The sequence below is a fragment of the Drosophila eugracilis genome, unplaced genomic scaffold, assembly GCF_018153835.1.
Source record: "Drosophila eugracilis isolate 14026-0451.02 unplaced genomic scaffold, ASM1815383v1 contig_401, whole genome shotgun sequence".
Lineage (NCBI taxonomy): Eukaryota > Metazoa > Arthropoda > Insecta > Diptera > Drosophilidae > Drosophila > Drosophila eugracilis.
Genome location: NW_024573263.1, coordinates 465,709 through 488,072, shown reverse-complemented (window position 1 = coordinate 488,072; position 22,364 = coordinate 465,709). Strand labels below are relative to the sequence as shown.

The 22,364-nt window shown below is 41.8% G+C and overlaps 4 protein-coding genes across 4 annotated transcripts; 1 reads left to right on the top strand and 3 right to left on the bottom strand.

Annotated features, from left to right (window-relative positions):
* Positions 1 to 298: 298 nt before the first annotated feature.
* Positions 299 to 538, bottom strand: LOC121530212 (cold and drought-regulated protein CORA). Its single transcript, XM_041818858.1, has one exon. It carries the CDS (start codon positions 536 to 538, stop codon positions 299 to 301), a length of 240 nt encoding a protein of 79 aa, XP_041674792.1.
* A 404-nt stretch (positions 539 to 942) lies between these two features.
* LOC108111646 lies at positions 943 to 3,951 on the bottom strand. Its single transcript, XM_017221176.2, is given in 2 exon segments — positions 943 to 3,728; positions 3,730 to 3,951. Coding segments are annotated over 2 exon segments (2,814 nt in total). The 3' UTR covers positions 943 to 1,136.
* Positions 3,952 to 4,227: 276 nt separating this feature from the next.
* LOC108111645 lies at positions 4,228 to 6,908 on the bottom strand. The gene has a single exon (XM_017221175.2). The coding sequence runs from the start codon at positions 6,848 to 6,850 to the stop codon at positions 4,256 to 4,258; it is 2,595 nt and encodes an 864-aa protein (XP_017076664.2). The 5' UTR covers positions 6,851 to 6,908; the 3' UTR covers positions 4,228 to 4,255.
* A 2,489-nt stretch (positions 6,909 to 9,397) lies between these two features.
* Positions 9,398 to 10,359, top strand: LOC108111656. The gene is made up of 2 exons (XM_017221186.2): positions 9,398 to 10,028; positions 10,087 to 10,359. Exons 1-2 carry the CDS (start codon positions 9,502 to 9,504, stop codon positions 10,262 to 10,264), a joined length of 705 nt encoding a protein of 234 aa, XP_017076675.2. The 5' UTR covers positions 9,398 to 9,501; the 3' UTR covers positions 10,265 to 10,359.
* Positions 10,360 to 22,364: the final 12,005 nt, after the last annotated feature.

Sequence of the window (22,364 nt, the reverse complement as noted above, 5' to 3'; positions counted from 1 at the left end):
GATTTGTAATTAGGTTTTTTTACTGGTTTATTTAATGAGGATTTCCAGTTATTTGATTCAATTGGCATACTTTATTTATTTGTTTGCCGCTCAGAACCAGAATGACTGTCAAGAGGCTCTAGTGTACGGCGAGCCCCCTTAATTATGAAACTGCTTTTGTAGAGATCGTATATTACGGTATTAAAAATAAAGTTGCACAATATGATTTCGATAAATCGAATTTTTTATTGAAATATTCTGCATTTATTGTGTTAGCTAAACACTTAATTATCCCTCCTTGAGGGACTCAGGTAAATATTTAGCCACTGTGTCCGCCATGACCACCGCCATGTCCACCGCCAAGTCCACCATGTCCGACGGGTCCACCGTGGCCAACTGAGCCACCATGTCCTACGGGACCACCATGACCCCCTGATCCACCATGTCCGACTGGTCCACCACGAGAACCGCCACCACCATGTCCACCAAGTTGGCCAGGAGTTGCCTGGACAGCAGCCAGGGCGATCAGAAGAAAGGCGCAAACAGCAAAGAACTTCATTGTTTCAATTTTCGATACACTTTGGGAGGCAGCAAGATCTTTTATACCTTAATTCACAGTCATTTTGCCTAACCTGTTTTAAGTTTTTTTTTGTTGCATTTTACTCTTTGGGTCAGCAATTGTTAATTTATTCCAAATATATATTTTTCAAGATGTAGGTGTTTCGTTATTTAGCATTTTGAAAGCAGGTGGGCTCATTAGAGGCCAGCTACTCGTGGTAATTTGCATTTGTTTGTGCAAACAAATTTATTATCTATTTATTGTTATTACTTTTTATGTACCTATTGTTTATGGTCATTATTTGAATATTGAATTTCGTGAAGTTGTTAAATATGATCTTTTAATCTTTTTAAAGCCTATTTTTAGGGCTTCAGTCTTACAAGTAAAAGAAACAACAAGAAATAATTTCCTTAAAAGATATTTTATTTTGATTTTGCTAGCATTTTTCGTAATCTTCCTCAGAAGTCCTTCACGAAACCCTGACGTTGGAGGTACCAAAAATTCAGTTCCCAAAAACGATTTCCATATTGTCAACGAAGGCCGAGCCCATTGAAATGGGTACGGAGACATATGACCACCAAAAACACTAATGCCGTTCTCACATGACAATATCATAGCGAAAGGGTTCCTCGCAAGGATCATATGCTTTGCTCCGCCTTGCAATAGCACCAAGTGGAGGAGGTGGAACGGTCAGGAGCATTTTAAGCTTTCTTTCCCTATCCGTCATGCCATCCTCACCGATCGGGCCACCTCTTGGCGGCCTTGGCCTCTTGTCCTTGCCCTCCTGCGGATTCCAGGGCCGGACTAGTGTGCCCTTCTTCTGTAGATATTTGATCACGTCAATGCCCTTCTTTTTCTTCTCCAAAGCCTCCCTCTTCGCCTGCTTGGCCGCCTTGGCAGCATCTTCGGCGGGTTTGAGGAATCTCTTGGGAAAGCGCACTGGTATCGGTTCACCGCTCTTGCCACCGGGACCATCTTTTGGTCCGCCACCAGGAACCCCTCCGAAACCTCCTCCACGACCGGTTCGCCACATTCCGCCGCCAAAGACTCCTCCGTTGACACCACGACCGGTTCGCCACATTCCGCCGCCAAAGACTCCTCCATTGACACCATTGTCTGCGCCAAGCGCTGTACCGCGTGCACAGTCGTAGGCCACCGAGTAGGGATTAACAGGAACTGGGTATTCGGGTGCTATAGTTGGCGGGTTTTTCCGCTGAGTCTGAGTACCATGATTCACCACGTTCCGGAGGGCATTTGTCTTCGGGACAGGGCCAGTACCTGCAGGAGGAGTCACATCCAGATCGAACTCCATGTCACTAACACTCGTATCGGTGAGAACCAAGTGCTCGGGACATGGCTCTATTAAATGCTTTCGGCACTCTTTTCTCAAAGCCTTGTTGAGGAGAAACTTATCGAAGGCATCGCGACAGGTGCACAACATAAGGGACTTGTGGCAGGAGCATTTCTCGAAGCCCTGGTTCTTTAGAGCGCGCTTAATATGGCGCAGTGCCACCGCCAACTCGCTCTTCACGATCCGGAATGTAATGGGATTCTGTTTCATGCCCAACGTGGGCAGTGGACGGAGGGTCACGAATATTTCACCATTCCGTTTGCAAATGTTGAGCACTGGATGACCAAATCGCTTTTTCTCCTCATAGGTGTCCGTCACATTGCGGCAAATATTCTGGTTTTTAGAGCTAATCAGGAAATGGCGCATCACATGGCCCGAGGATCGCAGGATAGCACCTGGACGCCAGCCATTTTTCCGTGCCTCTCGGCTTGTTGGCCAATTCCAACCGTGTCTCCGGGAAACGACACTTGAGGATGGCAGGCAGGTTTTGTGCCCGGTCATTAGGTGATGGCTTACCCCGCCGTAGGTCTTATCTCCTTGGTAAAGCGATTCAGTCACTTCCTTGATTGATCTTTTACTATGGATAGTGAACAGCGATTTAGCCTCGCAGCGTTCTTTGATGGCCGAAAGCTTCTTGGAGTCGTGAAGCTGGTAGAGATCTTTCATTTCGGATAAGACCCTTGACAGATATGGAAGATCGTCGTCCTCCGGTTCTGTGATCAAGCAAAAGTCCTCATTCTTACCGGGTTGGGGTAGTTTTCGAATGGGTGCCGGCGGATGGTCACCGTCGTAAATATCTTGGCACATCTTGCGGATTCTGCAATGAGCGCAAATCATTCGGTCGTTACAAGTGCAACGGCACGGTGGGCATACTATCTCGTTTCTGATCTGATTTTGAACCTTTTCGCAGACCGGTTCACAGAAGTCTTCAGCTCCGGGCGGTGCCACCGGCTTGACCAGCTGTTCGGCCATAATTTCATCCGCAGTAATATTTTTATTTGGATGCCCTAGAAGAAACGGAAGTGGTTTTGTATTGCATCCAGGACAGGGTGAATACTTCGGCAGCCACGACATTGAGCACAAGCAAACAGGACAAAAACGGATGGGTTTTACACCGTGTGACGTGTCAGATCTTACAGGAACCGGAATATGTCGTTCTAAGGGTGTAGGATCTGCACTTAAGGGAATAGCTTTGGGGGGCTCCTCAGTTGGAACCACCTCGTTAGTGGGCAATTCCAAATTCTTAATCTTCTCGGCAACCGAGTCGATGATATCCGAATAGTGCTGGGTAAGTTTCTTAAGCTGGCTAAACGATGGTTTTACCTTAGGACAGGGATCGTCATCGGGAAAGACCACTTGCCGATTCTTCATGCTTTTGTAGCGCTGCAAGTCCAGATCCAAGCGCTGATCTCCTTCCTCTTCTGGAAGTTCCGAACAAGGATTGGATGGAATTTGCAGCAAAGGATCAGGATCGCCGACTAGGAACATGACATCCTGGGGATTTATGGTCGTTGCCTGGCTGGCACAGGTGACTCGACTGACTTTCTCCTTTGGGGGTATCAGTGTCAGTCTACTGGTACGAAGGATGCTTTTTCCTAGGCTTTGTCTGCTGCTGCTTCTTTTCAGGCTTTCACTCTTATTACCATCCTCACACTTCAGGGTTAACCGGGCAAGAATTCTTATGGTGCCAACGACGTCAGCTCGACGTTTCAGACTAATTGAATCCTCGTGTAGCAAGTCGTTCATGGTGGGGCTAATCTTGTCGATAAATTCGACAGGAAAGAACAAGGTAGCGGATCCCAGAGTGGATCCCTGGTAAACTGCCGCCAAAAACATTCCCCTTCTCCTCCAGACGTTGACGCACACTCGACGGTTCCGATTCGAACTGGAACTCTCTCCTGGCAACGAATTCGTTGACATTAATTCGGCTGGACGTTACCTTCATAGACTTTCCGATAAACTGAGTATTCACCAAAAGCTTCAGGGGCTCCTCGAACTTCACCCCAAAAATATCCAAATGGGTGACTACGAAATCAAAGAGAAAGATTACTTTGTCCTCCATCTCGCGATTGTTATTTTAAGGAATTTTGGATTTAACCACTCTAGTCGAGTATTTTTATGTTAGTTGGCAATTGAAATAACAAAATAAAATATAAATTGGGAACGCAAAATGTGTGTGTTAGTCTCACAAGAGTAGTAAGTGTAAACTGAATTCGACATGGCATTTCGTTCAAAGCTGGGTAGAAGCTAATTAGGTTTACTTTTACTGCTGAGTCTGGCCTCAATCCAAACGCTTTCTCGCTATTTAGAAAAGTGAATTAAAAACAATTTAAACAACTATTATATAATATTTATTGTTAGGAGTATTACAGTGTGCGATTTGTGCGCATTTGCTTGATAATCTTCTTTGGAAGTGATTTCCAAACTGTTCGGGTGAAAGTATAAGGATCGATAGATTGACGATTTTTTGCTATGGGCATGGGTGCTCCTATTCGCCTTCCCCAAACTTTACGATCTCGCGGAAAGGGAGGTCGCCCATGCTGACCTCCGCCTCTGTATCCGAAGATTCCGTCTTCGAAAACAGTTTCCACATTGTTCCCGAAGGGAGTTCCCATGTATCGATCCCCGGCAGCGCAATCAAATGCTCTCCACTGAGGACTATCTTGCACAGGATACTGGGGCTCAATGGATGGTATTCCTTTGGTTTGAGTCTGGGTTTCATGATTTACCACATTCCGGAGGGCTGTACCTTTTGTCCATTGGGTTCCTGCAGGAGGAGTGACATCCAGGTCGAACTCTAAGTCACTTACACTCGTATCTGTAAGCACCAAGTGCTCTGGACACGGCTCCATGATGTGACGCTGACACTCCTTTTCGAGGGCCTTATTGAGTTCGAATTTCTCCAAGGCATTGCGACAGGTGCACAGCATTAGGGATTTGTGGCAAGTGCACTTCCTGAAGCCCTGTCCCTTTAAGGAACTCTTTATCTGACGCAACGCCAGTGCTAGCTCGCTCTTCACAATCCTAAAAGTTATGGGCCTCTGTTTCATCTCCAAGGTGGGCAAAGCGCGAAGGGTAACGAATATCACACCGTCCTTCTTGCAAATATTAAGAACTGGTTGAGCACGACGCTCCCGCTCCTCGTGTTCAGAAGTAATCCTTTGGCACATGCCACGTTCCTCCTTGGTCATCAGGAAATAGCGCATCACTTGCGCCGCTGCTCGAAGGATGGATCCTGGTCTCCAGCCGTGCTTCCTGGCCTGTGGGCTTCGCGGCCAATCCCAACCATGGTGCCGCGGAACGTTTTTATCAACAGGCAGACATGTCTTGTGGCCCGCCGAAATGCGATGGAAGGCTCCGGGAATGTGAGCATCAAAATCATTGTGGAAAGATCTCATTCCTATGGTGGATTTCGAGGAGCGACTTGGGAGGAGTGTTTGTGATTCGCAACGTTTCTTGATGTGCAAAAGTTTGTTGGTGTCGTGCAGAGTATATAGATTTTTTAGCTCGGTTAGAACTCTCGACAAGTACGGACGATCATTGATGGGCTCTGGGATCACGCAGAAATCCTCGCTTGAACCAGGTTGCGGCACTTCTATATGTATTCTTTCTATTACCGATTTCGAGTCCTCTTTTTTAAAAATGTCCTCACACATACGGCGAATCCGGCAATGGGCGCAAATTGTAAACTGCGTACAGGTGCAGCGGCATGGGGGACACTCCAAATCGGACTCAGAGTCTGGAACAAATTCATCCATTTCATTTTTCTTCTTAGCTTTCTTGGCCTTCCTAATTGGGCCTGGGCAGGGTTTAATGCAAGTCTCATCATTTTCATCGGGAATCTTGGGTCTTACCAGCTGCTCTGCTATGATTTGATCCGCAGTCATTTGCCCATCTGGATGTCCTTCCAGTACGGGACGTGGCTTGGTGTTGCATTTGGGACAGGGTGTAAATTTTGGTAACCAGGACAAGGTGTACAAACAAACAGGGCAAAAGCGTATGGGCTTTATACCATATTCCGTATCGTCTCTTATGGGAACGGGGATCCATCGGTCATCCGGGGCTTCTTCGGGAGCTAGTAAAGTAGAATCGTCTTTCCCCGCAGGTGCTTCCGTCGCGCTAGTAGGTACTTCCATTTTCTTAACCTTTTCTGACACCAACTCAATGTACTTTGCGTATTCATCTGTTAGCTTCTTTAGTTCACTGAATGAGGGCTTCTCTTTGGGACAAGGGTCGTCATCAGGGAAGATCACTCGCCTATTCTGCAAGCTCGTATAGCGTTGCAAGTCAAGAGTCAGGCGATCGTCACCTTCCTCTGATGGAAGTTCTGGACATGGTTTCTTTGGAACCTTTAACAGAGGATCGGGATCGCCAACGAGAAACATCACGTCCTGGGGGTTTATTGTCGGTCCCAGTCCTTGGCAGTCCACTTTATCTTCCACTTTTTTAATAGGAATTGCAGTTACAGATGATTTCCTGGAAGATCGGCGGGAGCTCGATCTACGCGTTTCCTCCGGTTTGACTATATCTAAATCTGTACACTTGACGTTCAGAATTAAGAGTATGGAAATAGAGCCAACACAGTCAGACCGGCGAATCAGAGGAAAAGTTTCCTCGTGATAGAGATCGCTCATGGTGGGGCATATTTTGTCGATAAAGCTGTCCGGGAAGAGTAGCACATTAGTGCCCAGCGTTGATCCATCATAACGGGCGGCTATCTGCAATCCTTGGTCCTCAATTTTACTTCGCAATGCATATGGCGAAGATTTAAACCCCAATTTCCTGTTGTTCACAAAGTCACTGACATTAACCCTACTGGGTGTGACTTTTATGTTCATACCGGCAAACTTGACGTGCGCCTCCAGTCTTTCGGGTTCTTGTACCGCCTTAAATATTTCCATATTTGTAACAATAATGTCGAACAGGAAATCTATTTCCGGTTCTTCTGGGCCGGTGTCCATTTCTTATATTCAATATACACAAATTTAATGTAAAAGTTTGTGTCAAAGTGAGAATGAAGTGTGAATTGTGTTAGTGCGAACTAGTCTTGTAAAATAATAACGTTTTTCAGTAAGCTAACTGACATTTAGGCAAAGGCTATTCGGCAGAATGATGGCTTTTAATAAAAGTTCCTCTGCTAAATACTAAGAAACTCTTTTCGCTTTTTAATCAAATAAAACTATTAAAATGCTGTTAAACCGAGCAGACTTAATTGTTCTAGCAGTTGGTTTGGAAAAGTATATATAAAACTAACATTAGTTAGGGACCTTTGGGAGCAGTTGGCCGCTTAGCTTGAACTCTAATAACCTCCAGGTTGACCAACGAGTCCTAGAGGATTTTCATTCAACATGTCTGGGCCAGCGAAAAGGAGCCAAATGGATTTCTAATTACCCCAGCCACTCCCCAGTCGCATTTTCAGCCTGTTGCTGCACTGAAGCCAATACCCCATACCCAGCCGCTCTTATTTATCGCTACACCTTCTGTAAGCCGCTTAGCACGCGATGCCTGGGAAATCTCACACGCCCCCTAGAGGTGGGCTGCCATTTATCAAATCAGCTCACATGCTTATCTAAATTAAGTTCAATTTTAATTAAATTTCGCGCATTAGGTTCACTCATATATCGGTTATCCTTGCTGTGTTATAGGCACCTCATCATCATCCCTCTTCCTCTCCGAAAACTAGTTTAAAAGCGAAATTGTGCCAAACGTTGGGGAATTTCGTCGAAAAATGCTGAACCGCAAAATGGAAACGGTTTTAGCGAGTAGACCGCCTGACTAACTAAGCCGATTTAATTGGATACAAATTGGTGCAGCCAAATGATCATTGGGTTCACACGGTACCAGGGCATGGCATAAGGGAGAGCCAAGGGGGCAGGGGCAGCGCTGTCCACGCCAATGGCCAAACAATAACAAATTGGGTCCCCGGATCCGGCCAAATTCGGTGCTGTTTTTTTTGGGCTCGCAGGACGAGTTTCTGCTGGCCCAAGTGGAAGCCACTCGTGCATAAATTATATAACACCAGTGTATATTCCAAGTTTACTCTTTCCAAGAAGAAAGTCCATAAGCTGAAACATTTTAATTTGTGGTTTCTATTCACTTATGGTTTATTATTATTATAGAAAACATAAAGATACTGCTTCCGACGGCTATGACAAAACCAAGAAAATTAATAGTGATTTAAGACCCAACCTTCACAGAGTATTTACTTAGTTTATGTCAAATAACTTATCGTTTGATGGTTACACAATTTGGTCAGAGATTGGACAAATATTTTCGCCCACAAAATGTGTGAACATCGAGCAGTGAGAACATTGGCAACATTTTCGTGTGACTAAATTGGCTCCTCTGGTAGAAACGTGGCATTAATGACTTGTTAATTAGTTGGCCATTTCTAGTCTAGTAAAGCAATTGCAAAACAATTTCAACAGAAATTGTCATTGGTTTTGGTCCTGTCGCAATGCCTGAATTCCTTCGATTGCATAATTTATGTGCTGAATCGGTTTTGATGGACGACCGAAATAACTAAAAGCTGAACCATTTTGGCCACATTTATTTGCATATTTGTTTTGTGGATCTTTGGCTATCGTCTTGTTGCATTTTAATTGCTTTGCCAAATTAATGTCTCTGGTCTCTAAATAAATGCAGAGCACTTTGCCAGTTAGAAAAAGCCACCAATTAGAATGTCCGAATAGGAGTATGTTTCTCCATAAACCGCCCACTAACATGAGTGACTGGGTGAAATGGCACATAAGTAGAGCTAAATAAATCCTTTTGGATAAACCATAAAACAAAAGATGCTTCTCTACCAGCAGCTGTTTGAAGATGGGCAAAACTAATTTCGATTCTCTACTGGCATCCACTGACTCCCACAAGTAATTGGTTAGAGAGAATGTTCATGGTTTTTGGCTCTTGTTTTGCTCGAACGAGCACTTTTGGTTTTCGCACGTTACGTATACGCCACAAGTACCCAAAACCAGGCACCTAATACCCTCCTCCTCGTTGGCGGTTTTGCTCTTGCTGCATTCAACCCACTGACACTTGGCAGGAGCATTGCTGATGCGGCTGCCACTGCTCCTGCTGGCAGACAAATGAGCGCTACCATTAAACGCTCCTGAAATATGCTGGCGAATCATTCACAGCCTGAGCAGCAGCATCCAAGGAAGTACGTATGGGGGATTTCCCCATGCCAATAAATCTGCAAGTTCCGTACTTGAAACACACACACACCTCTCATTCTCCGGGGTCCAAAGTGTTAAATCGTATTTAATTCGAAGCTTTTGGGTTATTCAATGCATTAAATAAATGTAGTGCATTGTTGGTGTATTTTTGAAGTACCAACATTCTACGAAGAGAACACCTTACTCCCTAATTGGGCAAGCCATAGAGAGCTGTGAAACAAAAGCTATTACCACTTAAGGAAAAATAAAAATGCATATTTCGGAAAGAAAACCCCAACCTAACCTCAGTAGGAGTCGATTTATTTGTCTTTATGTTTATTACAAATTTATTTTATCGTTGTGAGTGCTCAAAATTATTATGTAGCCAGAAAAAACTTTGCTTAGAGCTTGCGATTTTAGGTTCACGTTCTCTGAATCTTTAACTATTGCTTATAATGGCAAAAGGCAAAGGCAAAAAAGGAAAGAAACCCAAGAAAAGCATTTTAAAAGCTAGGACTGCACCACCTGAGCCTCCGCCTCCGCCTCCGCCAGCTATTCCCAAAAATGTGCCCTACTTCTCTTTCGATCTTGTCATAACGCGTTTAGAGGTCAAGGGCATTGATTTTGCGGATCCCCGAAAACTTCGCGTAAAAGTCAACTTTGGCGGCCAAGTCCTTAGCATCACAGCGAATAAAACCAACATCACCGAGTTTAAGCCGAATGCAAATCTTGTCTTTCAGTCGGAGCCACCAGATCTTGTCCAGAAACTCGAAGAAGTGGGTTTGAGCTTTGACGTGGTGTACGACGGCGAAGTGGTTGGCTTAGGTATGATGAAACTACCAGAAAAAATTACTGGAAGAATTAAAATTGGCATGAAGGCTTTCTCATACACGAGCACATGCACCCTACAGAAGGAAGGAAATCCGGTTGGTGGGCTAGAGTTCCTATGCAAGCTGTTTATTAGATGTGGAGACTATGCTAGGTGAGCAAGGATTATCTTTTATTAAACTAAATAAATAGTTATTTGATTATATATCCAGGGAGGGCGAAACCTGTTCTAATTTGGACAGACATCTTAGTCCGAAGGATATAGTCTTCGTTGTTGGCAAATCGAGGAACTGTGGAGTAGGGAACTGCGATCCCTGCAAAGAAGCTCTGGAGATGGAGGAAAGAAAGAATAAGGACTATACAATAGAAGCAAGATCTGGCCATAAATAGAACAAAATAAATATTCACTGGTTACATCTTACTCATGAGAAAATTCTTAAAGGTTTGGTAAAGAAAAATATATTTAACTAACTTAAAAATCTAAACTTATCTAAGCTCTTGTTATATTTCCAAAAACACACTTAAGTTTGTGCTTATATTGCTTCTTAAGTTATCCACTAAAATGTATTTTTACAATATTATTTCATCAATGACCCAGCTCAAGTTAGCCAAAATCACAGACTCTTCTGGTTATATTTTCGACTTTACCCTTTTTACTAGCCAAACAGCTTTAAAGTATGCTTTTAGACTTTAAGTATGGCCATGTTGAAATGACTTTTTATTTGGCCTGTCGAGCTTTGCTCTGCTTGATTAGAATGTGACTTCAATTTGGGGTATTTTTCTGGCTTTTGTAGATAAGCAAATATTTGGGCCCGGGATCAGGTTGGATTTTTATTACACATTTTGCTCATTTTAATGTCCTGGCTGCCTTGAGTTGTTTGTCAGGTCCTTCTTAGGCCCCAAATATCAACCCCGTCCTGCAATTCGAGGAACACATGTGTGTTTGTATGTGCTGCCCATACAGGAAAGTGAGCTCATCTATTTTTTATTCGCCCTCAGCCAGATGCTTCAATATCATTATATATATATATATATACGTACATGTGGCCCGCATTATGTTCAGGAAAATTTCAATATTGACTTCTTCGCGTGTTTGTGTCCCGTTCCATTGTGCAAAACTCTTAAGCCCAAAGAAACTCCCAGCCAAGTAAATAATTGAATATTTATTCGATTTTTGAACTTCATTTTGCTGCCCTTCAGCTGGATTCCATTGTTGGGGAAAAGATTTTCTTTTTACAGCATCAAGTTAAATTACATCCGCTGTCTGACATAATATTGCATATTACACCAACATTGTGTGATAATAATAATGTCAGAAGGGCGAGATTCCGAGGAGAGAACTGCTTGAAGTTCCCTTCGGACTTTCAACTGGCAACCGCAAAGGCGGAAATTAAAACTCGAAGAAGAAGATAAATATGTGTGTTCGAAGTTTGTTCAGGTGGAGCTTGTAAGTGGGAAAATCATATGGTTTTTCATTTGTTAGTTTAAAAATTGCATGCAGTGAAATATAAAAAAAACTACTAAAATATTTTCATTATCCTTTAGTTTTGGTTAGTTAAATCTCCTATTGCTGGTATAGTTTGAATAAATAAATAACATACGACTCGTATGCCAGTTGAATTTAAATGAAAAGAATACTCTTTTGTTTGTGTCAAATGTCTGCAAAAAAGTTTCCATCACTGCGTGATCACAATTTAAAATATCTAGCCACCATTAAAGTGCTTGTTTTATTTAGTTTTTATGAAATGGAAACCCATAAGAACTTAAATATAGCCACTCCCCTCTAGTTCTCCCATATGGAAGTATTTTTTCTGTTTGCCATTCAGTGCATCCTCAGATTCTCAGTTCAGAGCAAACAAATACTCATTTGCGGTCCTGTTCATTGAATCGAATTCCTGCTCACTTTTTAATGAACTCGAAATTCCTGGCACATGCCAGCCATCACTATTTCCCCTCCTATTGACAGACTCCCGAAACATGAGACAATCGGCAATGACATGCCGGTATATATTTGTGGAAAATTAAATTTGGAAACACAAGAAAAACAAAAAAACTAACACTTACCTGTGCACTTTTCGGAACTGCTGCCATTCTAGAATAATTGAATCAAATTCTGTCGGAACTCTGCTCATCGTAATACGTTTTTGCTGTCTGGCAATAATAAAAGGCTTTCCTGCTATCGAAGGCAATCCGAACTGAATTCTGCTGAAAATGCAATTAATTGAAAGCCAAAAACACAACTGCCTCTGCTTATCAATATGCTTCAGTATTTATTTAAGTATTTCTCACTTTGCTTTAGTAGTTTTCTTTTTGGAATAAACTTAGTTGAGAGATTTTCAATTTATACAGAATAGAGAAACTATGCTGAGGATGGGAGCTAGGTGTCAACTTAGGGTTATAGAGGTGAGTACATTCTCGGGGGAGGGGTGTTTTCTTTTTATTGATCTAAGCATATACAGAGAGACATATACAGATATACACAAAAACATTTTACATTGCTAAATTTGGAATCCATGGGGACTCGCCTCGGCTACATATGCAATGAGAAACGCACACACATTTAACTAGTTAGTTAGTTACTGATATTGTTTTTAATGCATAGTTATTATTTATTTGCATTCTAGGCATATTAGACAGCAACAATGAACTATAATTTTCCACTACGGTTTTTGCTTGAGATTCAATAATTTACAAGTTAATTTGCCTCTATGCGGTTTATATGTTCATGTAGTTCATGTTTAGACTATTAAATGCTTTCAGCATAATTGTTGAAATGTGGCTAATGATCCACTGACCACTTCGTTTTCGCTATCCATTCATGTATTTATTTTATTATTATTATGTAATTGTAATTTAAATTTAGTTTACTTAGGAGCTAGACAAACGTTTAAGTTTCACTTAGCGCTTTCAAGGGGTTTCTTAGTAAATTCGAAAGTGGGAGAGCAAGAGGTACAAAAGAGCCTTACATACAGTGTGTTGTCCTTGTGTCGTCGATACATGACTTTGCCATTTGGCTTACCACTAAAAACTTGGTAGTTTCTATTTCCGTTTCCGGTTCCGCTTCTGCTTAAACTTCAACTAGCTTATACGGTAATCCAATATAGATATTTTCCCGGGGGCGTTTACTTTTGCCCCCCTATTTGTGGCTGTTTATTTACACAATTTGATTTCGAGATTACTCGCTCTTACTTACTAGGATTTTTTAGGGTACAGTTAGTTTACACAACGCAATCACCTTAAGGTACAAAAGAGTAAAGTAAAGGTACAGAATTCCCATGGCTAAGTGTGTATATGTGTGTGTGTGTGTGTGGTGGTGTGTGTGTGTGCGTGTCAGTGGCTGAGTGTGCGTGATATGTGGCTGATGTTCAGGGGCAAATAGACCCCGACATTTAGTAATTAATAATTCAAAACTTTTCTGATATGTTTGAGAGACGCTAAACTGTGGTTCACCTCCACCACGCGGTGGGGGTGGTGTTCAGGGGCTCAGCGGTTAGGTGGCACGTCGGGTGGGTGCTTCTGCTTATGCCTTTGCCATTGCTTTTTCCACCGACAATTTCCACACGGACTTGTCATAAAACTGCAGTTGTGCCCGACATTTGATGCGAAAATGCAGCTCAGCCGGCGTCCCTGAGGACAGGATATATGGCCACTAATGCCCCGGCATTTTCCCGACCGACCGACCGACCTCCCAACTCGACGCAGATCAGGCCGGCTCAGTGCATCTCAGTTGAGGGAATGTGGCAACTTCTGTGTCAATTGTATGGCCATTAAACTATGACGCAGCATCAGCATGGCCCCTCTTTGGGCCACTCAAAAAATATACAACCCTGTTAGTTTTTGAATATGAAAATAGACATTGCAAATGCAGAAATCAAATATGAATTTAAATGTTAAAAATGTTAATCTCGCAGTTTAAGTCCGTAATAAAAAACCTTTTTAGTCGTTTATCTATAAAGTTGTTATTTTGGGTTGAGGTTTTTTTTTTAGTGTTCTGATTTCATATTCGAACATGTCAGGCATTTTTCGACATTTGGCAATTTTATGTTATCTACGCCCTGCCAGAGGCAAAGTTTTATATCCACGAAAAAAAAATGAAATGTTGTCACCAGTCAATGTTGGATTCTTTGGAAGTGGGAAATTCCCCAAGTCTCTATAGTTTCAGCACTTAATGCTGCTAAGCCAGCTGTCAGTTGCACTAGAACCCAAAGACCAAGTGACTGCACTCTGCTGACCAGGATAAAAGGGGCCAAAAGGGGGAGAGAGAGTTGAAGGGATCAAAGTATGGCAAAAAGGTCGATTAGATAATTTGTTGATGCCACTCCTGGCCTGGACACTTATCTTCATTGCAATTTTCGAATGCTTCGCTGAATTATGAAGTGTGTTTTTTGAAACATTTAAATTGCCGAGCTTATAAGCTTTTTATGAATTCACTTTCGAGATGGTCTACCTGGGGTTACTTAAAAACCAAATACATAAGATTTTTCTTTGATTTACGCAGTTTATTCATGCGAACGCTGAAAACTATTTGATGAGTGGCCTGCTCTCTGGTTTTCCCGCAAAACATATACGCCTGAATTTCTGAATTTATTTAAGCATGCAAACAAAAGTGTTGAAAATGACTGCAAGTACACACGGATGGATGGATGGATGAATGGTTGGCTTGTTGGATGGCCTGATGGCCTGATGGATGGGCGGGTTGGCAGCTGGTGGGCGTGTCGGTCGAAAAATCGCAGCATGTTTCACGGCAATCACTCTGGATCATTGTTTGCACTGCTCTGCTTTTATTTTCGCTGCAACAACAGAATCAACAGAAAAAAAGAAAACTTAAGAAAAAAAGCGCTGGGAAAAACTTAAAAAAAAAGAACAGGGCGGCACAAAATATTAAGCAAACAAAAGGCGAACGCTAAAGAGGACGGGAAGAAAAGCCTTTCAGCTTTTCACTTTTCATTGCGTGCCATCGTAAAATGAAAAGTAGTGCGAAATATTTGAACGGAATCTATGTCAGCAGTTCGCCGCTGACGCAGCTCGTAAAAAGCACGGGTCTCTGTAATTTTTATGTCCGGAAAACTGCTCGAATTACGGCGCCGAGTCCGAGTGCTGCGTTTTTCTCTCAGCGAAAAAGTCCTTAGAACTTCGTTGGCAGTTTTTGGCCACTTCGCTGTTGCAACGAATTGATCTAATTAGGCAGGAACGGGAATTGAAAGGGACACGGTTCGATGAAAGCTTCAAAGAAAACTTTTCAATAATCATTATTGATTCAGGGATAGCCATTGCCGCTGACTTGAGTTTGTAAAGTTTCATTATAGTTTTCGCTGGGATGGGAATGATGTGGTGTTGCTTTTATTATTTTGAAAACTAGAGTTTGATTTGTTAGTTGGGGAAATATAAACTTCTAGTTTAATTTATTGGGAATAAAATATATCAAGTATTGAAGCTATTCATGTGAAGAGATTGCAAGATTTTATAGCACTTATAAAAACAATAAATATTAAAGGTTGATTAAAGCACATATTAAAACCAAATAGTTTACGTAAAAATTGGGCTCACTAAATCTTTCGTAAGAAACAGTTTTCAAACAACATCCTGCTCCTATTACCTGCCCAATATATTTTTGGCAATCAACCTCGTAGTTTCCCTTTGGGAAAAAACAAAGTGGCGTGCCCGCATCATCACTGAGAATAAATGAACTCTGATATATTCAAGCTGCAACAAGCTGCCGTCAAATAAACATTTCCCATTGACCGAGGTCGCCGTGATTAATGAGCGATGCTTTCGGTGGCAAACAGCCACAGGAAAAGTCAAGGAAAACGGCTTGATTTATATGGGGACGAAGCCTTAGACTGATGACCACTCTGCTGGCCAGCAGCAGGAGGCCATCGTCCGTAGGCTCCGCCAATTTGCCGGACAAAAGTCAAGCGGACTTTGGCGCCTAAGCTAGGGCTAATGAAAACGAAAATGAGAGCCAACGTTAAACGCTTTAAAAATCTTGGCAGCTTAATGGCCAATTAGCGAAACAATGAGACATTTCTGCTTGAAGCGAAAGACAGATGGGGAGACAGGAGGCCAGAGGCCTAGATTTCAATAAAGTGGATTCCCTGGACGAGTCCTTCGACTAATGGAGAAGAATGGGAGTAGCTCCAGTGCCGCATAAATTACAATTAAGTGTAATTAATCATTGTTGAGTGGCCCGCCGGCATCGACATCATCGTTTCCAGGATCCAGGATCTGGGCCAATTGAGGAGGCAAACAGCCAGATGCGGACCTGCCGCCATTTGTTTGGCCGTTGTCTTATCCTCACTTCTCCACTGGGCTCAAAGAATTCCTGTGAGCAGGACATTCGAGTGATTGGTTAGCCGCATGGCCACTTAGCAACAATGGGAATTGGAGCAGCTGCAATACTAGAGGCAAAGGAAGTAGCAAGGACAACAGCAACAGGAGCTTCAATCCCCAGTTCAGGTGACTTATACTTAACACCTTGGTGATCCAACAAAGTGTTCTTAGAAAAGTGCATCTATATTTGTCAGAAAATGATTATTACTTATTGCGAAATTATTGAATTCATTAAGAACTTCCTAGGAATTAGTAATCAACTGCCTTTGATTTAAGCTTAGCGGAATATTTTCTGAAATGATTTATACGAGCAGAATTCCTATGAAAAGTTTTAATTAATTACAATGAAATCTAGAATTTGCTCTTCTGCTAAAACGTTTTTTAAATGCCTTTTATTTGTGATTTATTGTTTGCTAAATGAAAATACCATATATTTACATTGGTTTGTGACAAATTCGGAATGTAAATGCCAAAAGCTTTTATTAGTTTTAAATAATAAATAAATATGTGTTCATGTCCAAAGTGAACAGTTTACAATTTAACAAACCCTTGGCAAACAATTTTCCATCGTTTGTATAAAATGCAGAAAATCTAATGGCTTCCAAGGCCATTTTTATTTGCAAACAACTAATGCATAAAGCTAACTAATTAAAAGAGAACCTCGTTGTTTTGTTAAACTAATTTGTTTGGCAAATATCGGGTAAAAGGTAATGAAATGAATATGTTTTTAGTGAGCTGAACAAGCCAATTCACTAATTTCGGAAAAGCAGAAGTCATATATAGTTAATCCTTTGTATCTGAATGTAAGCCAAATATAATAGTTGACTTCGAGCTTTTCTATTTTAAACTAAAATCCTCTAAGCCCAAATAAATTACTTGGTATCTTCAATTTTATAAAACCAAACAAACTAAAAGTTAATTTTCCCACAAACTCACATTGTCATGCCATTATTTACGGCCAATAGGTTGCCAGAGGGTTAAGGGAAAGGCAAAAAGGAAATTAAAAATTGAGATTTAGTCAAATTGGCAAGGGCAAGGCAATTTAATAAATAATATTAAGTGTTTAGGGACTGGCTAACCCAGCAGAGGCATAGAATGGAGTTCACCGCAAAACTATTTTTATACCGGGCTCATTTGTGGACGCTCGGCCGCTGGAGTGTTAAGGAGGGGGACAACGTGGGCCAAGAGGAAATGGCCCATGTCTGCCTGCCTGTTTGGGCCAGGTCGCATGTCCTGCACTAGTTGGCCAAGGCAAAAGGCAAATCAATGAATGGAATGAACGAGGATGGAAAGCGGGGTGGAAAAGCGAGGCGGAAAAGCGGACGCAGAGAGCGAGTGTGCTCCATCAACGGCTCGTTCAGTTGGAAAAGTTATTGCGCCAGAAGTAATTCTATAAAGAAAGCTGTCAGCTTCTCTCTCTTTCTTTATCTTTCTCTTTCTCTCTCTCTCTCTCTCTTTGTATGCCCCATCTCTGTCTGCTTTGGACTGCCCTGACCTGGGAATTTGCCTATTCAATGTGAGTATATTTCAGTTTTCAGCTTCTAAACGGAACTTGTGCTATTTCAGGTCCTCGAAAAATCCATTCGCATATATAGGGGGGTTCTTCTTTCTCTTTCTATATTTAAAATAACATATATATATAACCCTCGCTATATATCGGGAATCGATTTTTGGGGTATCCAGCGGCTATTTGCGGTCTCGACCAGCGAGTTTGAAGAGCCGTTAACGATTCCAATGAGTGGGGCATATTCGATTACCAGCATCGAAAAAGGGTTCCCCGTGATGAAGAAGAATTGTTTTTTGGGCAAGTTGAATTTTTTAAAAATAAGCTTAATTTGATTAGTTGGGTTCACTCGGTCACAGGCAGTTCAAAAAGAGAAGGCTAGGAAGTATAAAAGATATTCAGAGACAGAGAGAGAAAGAAAGAGGGCCAAGCCCAGAGACAAAGGACACTTCTCGGTGGGCATTGTCAGGAGCAGAGAGAAGTTCCGAAAATTGATTTTACGTTCAACAGTTTTATTTGCCAACATAATTTAATAATAAACTTTGGCACTTTTAGCCCTGGCCAAAGTGCGGAGCGCGGGCGTGGGGGTAGAGATTTCAGGGTGGTCCAAGTGAAGGGCTCTGGGTGGCTCAGTGAAGCTTGAAATTTATGTTCACGCCTGCATTGTTGCCTCGCAGCCCTAGCAGGACACTTTCCCTGATCCTTTCCCCTCCGGGCGGCAGCTGTCAGGAGCACGGCACACGGTTAACCAATGGACAGAGCTTGGGTTCGCTTCGGTCCATTCTGTTATGGTTTGGTTTTTGGTTTTGACCTGGTTTTTAGTTTCGGCTCAGTACAATTTCGACTTTAATTGGAAAATCAGACAGCGGCGGTTGGGGAAGAAACAATATTTTCACCAAATAAATTTCGTTTGAAGTGCTCGTTGTGTTATTGTTCAATTTGTGGCCAGCTCTGGTCCAGCCAGTCGCTGCCTTTGTCCCAATATTTGTCAATTAATTAAATGCCAAAAAAATCGGGAGGGGAGGTCAAAAAATTCGAATAAATCATTTGTGAAATGTAGCGCCACTCGAACACCTCGTTAAGCCATAATCGAATAGTATTCATATTTTGTTGGACATTTTCCATCCTGGGAATTTAATTAGATTTTCTCACTCGTAATGGTCGGCTTGTTATTTTTATGACTGATTGAAATTCATTTTGCGGAATTCAAAACTAATTGCTGTGTGACGGGATTAAGTGCCTGGATTAAAAAGTTATGTCTCTTAACCTCATCTCAAATTAAGCTAAATGGGAATGTTGACAATTTTTCCAAAAATGAAGCAAAAAAACATTAAATTTCATATCAAATTATATTCGCGTAAAAGTGTTTCAATTATTTTTGGAAAATGTCAATAATTAAGCAAGGCTATGGCATAATAATTAGGTTATTCATATTTTGGCCTGGAAAATACCAGAATTATCAGTTCTTTTATATAAACGTTAAATGTCTAAAAAAGGTTTCTATTAAGAATGTCTCAACTATTTACTTTTGCACACCTATAATCAAGTCTTAGAATTCCTTGAGTTCCCCAAACCCAATTAACACTGTTGGCTTGACATTCCCGCCTTCTATTTCAACTGTTCGTCGTCAGCTTAAAAGGCGGCATTCTTAAAGCCTCACCAAATATGCGGGTTGTCAGACAGTCCTTGCAGCCCCTCGGGGGAAAAATCGTGGAGAACACACACCCAGCAGACCGCCAACGATGCCGGCTATGGAGAAGTAATTCAATTTGGGTTTAAAATTGCAAACTGCAGAAGGAGCCGCCTGAAGGAGGCTGAGGGCTGTGGATGCAGGGCGTGGCATGTCAAGGCGACAAAGGACCTTGATAAAAAGGTGTAGGCTGTAGAAGCAGTCCGCCTCCGGACTCAGGGGCTTCCTTCTTAATTAAAATGCATCGCATGTGAGGGGCCGGGATATAAAATCGATTGAGTGCAGCTTAAATCGCTTGATACTTGTCGGCAGGGATCAGGCGGCGAAAAAAGGGATAAGGATAAGCAGTGGCAGCGACAGAGGCAGTTGAGTACCAGAGAGGATTAAATAACTGTCATTGTAAGTGGCGCATGGAAATGGTCCCAATTCACTCGATACTCCATCGGACAGCCATCATTTATTCAGAAACTTTTACTTTAAATTGAATTTGCCTTCCGATTAAATTACCGCAACTGGCATTAAGCCCGGATACGACTGCATTACGAAATGATTTCGAGGCTGTGGCATCAGCCAACTCTTTTGCATTTGGGGCACATAATTTTAATTGCATGCTGCGGGCAGGTGGGGTGGCAAAGGGGGCAGGGAAATCTATCTAAACTTTGCCTGCATTTGTTATTGTTGCAGTGCTTGGAAAACTTTTTCCGTGCCTCAAAGTTTTTCACCACCCCTTCCCTCCCTCCATTATTTTTCCCAGCCACGACGACAAAAAGACGCTCGGAAAAGAGGGGTGAAAAACTTTATGCGGGTGGCGGCAAGAAGCTGAAAATCAAATGAAAGTTGCTGGCCAACGACTTAGAGGCAGCTTAAAGCACTTTAAGTTGCCAAATGTCAAAGATTGCGTATACGCAGTGCTGTCCGAGTTACGTTAGAGGTTAAAAGTCAAGTTCATTGCAGCCTCATCGAACTAGGATTGTTGCCAAACCGAGCTAGGAGGTCAGCCGAGAAAGCATACGAGTAACCCAAAACAAAATTATATAAAATTAAAAATTGGGGAAAAATAAATTAAAAACATTTTCCATAAAAACTAATAAGAGGAAATAATTAAATGTTTATAAATTCTATAATAGAAACTGTAATGAATATTTAGTCGCAATTTATTTTAATTAAAACTAATTAACTTTGTTAGAATACAAAATTTATAACTTGAATCATTTAATTTACCTAAAATTGCCATGTCAGTTTCGAATTTAAATGATTTAAAGCCTGCCGCAAAACATTTTCCGAGTTGGTTTTTTGTTCTAGACCCTAACTCATATGTGCTTCCATCTTTTCATTTATCGAAATGTTTTCGCTAATTTGCCTAGGCGAAAATCCCCAAAAAAGAAAATTGTGATTAAAATTGTGTTTTTATGATCCATTTGGGGCGTGACTGGGGCCGTTGGAGGTATTAAATGGAGGCCTTCCAGGGCCTAACGTATAAATTAGCACGCCAGGCGATGTCGGCAATAAAACGTTTTCGCGGGCATACGTTGCGTATACGCGATGTGGCGGAGGAATGCGAGCTCAGCGCAAAAGTAGGCTACAAAATGACACGCGCCAGGAAAAGATTTAGATTAGGATGGCTGAAAAGGAGGAGGAAGAAGATGAAGAAGGAAAAAGGAAGAAATATAAGGGAAGACGACTGTGTGTATGTAAGCTGAAACTGCAGGAATTTGTGGAAAGTCGTAAAGCAAAATAAACACTGGCAGGCGTAAAAGTTATAAAAATGCCAAAATATAGCCAAAGTTAAGCCAACCGAGAAGCATAAGGTAGCTGGCGAAAAACTTTGGCGGCCAACTGTTGATAGTTGGCAGTGCTTAGAAGGCGCGGCAATGTAAAACCCACAAAAAAATGAGATATGAGAAATGATGCCAGCCAAGCAGGAAAATTCGCTTTAGCCGTCTATCCAGCCATTCAGCCATCCATCCATCCATCCATCAATCAATCAATCGATCCGTTAGCCAGGGAGTGAACGGGACTAAACCAGTCAACATCAATGGCCATGTTCCTAATGGGAAGCGACCGCTGTGAGCTCTCTTTGGCAATCGACATGCAATTTATGCGAAATGTTGACATTCATCGCTTGACTTTTTCGGCTCCAGATTCAAGTTTTACACTAGGCAAACGGAGGGGAAATCCAAACAGATTTACAAACAGATTTTAAAGCGGGGCTTAAAGGATTGCCAATTGAATATATATGACATACATTATGTATACATGGGATTAGCCAGATGGCTGCCTAAAGGATTGGAGGAAAAACTTATTTTCCAAGGGCCAGACAGCCGACATGAAATATTTAAGAGGTCGGGAAATCTTACAAGTGTGAGGAAAGCAAAATAAACATACAGGCATTTGTGGCTATTGAATTGGGAAACCTAAGCCAGAAGTCAAGCATTTTCCCCATTACGAATTAAAAGCTCAACTTGAACATTCGATTGCGGCCAAATATTTGCTTCATGCTCATTTGTGTTGTTTTTTTTTTAAATAAATCGCGTTTATTTAAGTGCTTTTTTTCATAGCTGTTTGCACAAAAAAAATGTATTTGTTTGTATCTGTTATTGACATGAAGTTGTATTTTCTCTGCGTGTGGTTTTTTTCTCATTTTAATTGAATTGCAAAAGCAATTACGGGAAATCTGTTTATTTAAGCAGCAAATAGACAACAAAAGAAGTCGAGACTTTTAAGTGAAACTCGGGAAATTTCTTCGCTTACTAGTTGTGTAGTGAGTTTTTTTCGCGTATAGCGATTATGCTAATGAAAGGGCATGTTTAGCTTGACTTAACTTGCTCGGATAGAATCCGCATTTCCGAGAACCTCCAAGCAGACAATACCACTTTTTCATGCTGGTCACGTAGGCTTCTAACATGAATCTGGCTAATACAATTAGAAGCAGTCAGCCTGAGGCTGGGAAAACCTACAGAGGGGCT

Bases quoted from the DNA above. Each gene is read 5' to 3' on its own strand.
- LOC121530212 (XM_041818858.1), bottom strand. From the start codon at position 538: ATGAAGTTCTTTGCTGTTTGCGCCTTTCTTCTGATCGCCCTGGCTGCT.
- LOC108111645 (XM_017221175.2), bottom strand. From the start codon at position 6,850: ATGGACACCGGCCCAGAAGAACCGGAAATAGATTTCCTGTTCGACATT.
- LOC108111656 (XM_017221186.2), top strand. From the start codon at position 9,502: ATGGCAAAAGGCAAAGGCAAAAAAGGAAAGAAACCCAAGAAAAGCATT. The intron at 10,029-10,086 runs GTGAGCAAGGAT...TTATATATCCAG, and splicing joins AGATGTGGAGACTATGCTAG to GGAGGGCGAAACCTGTTCTA.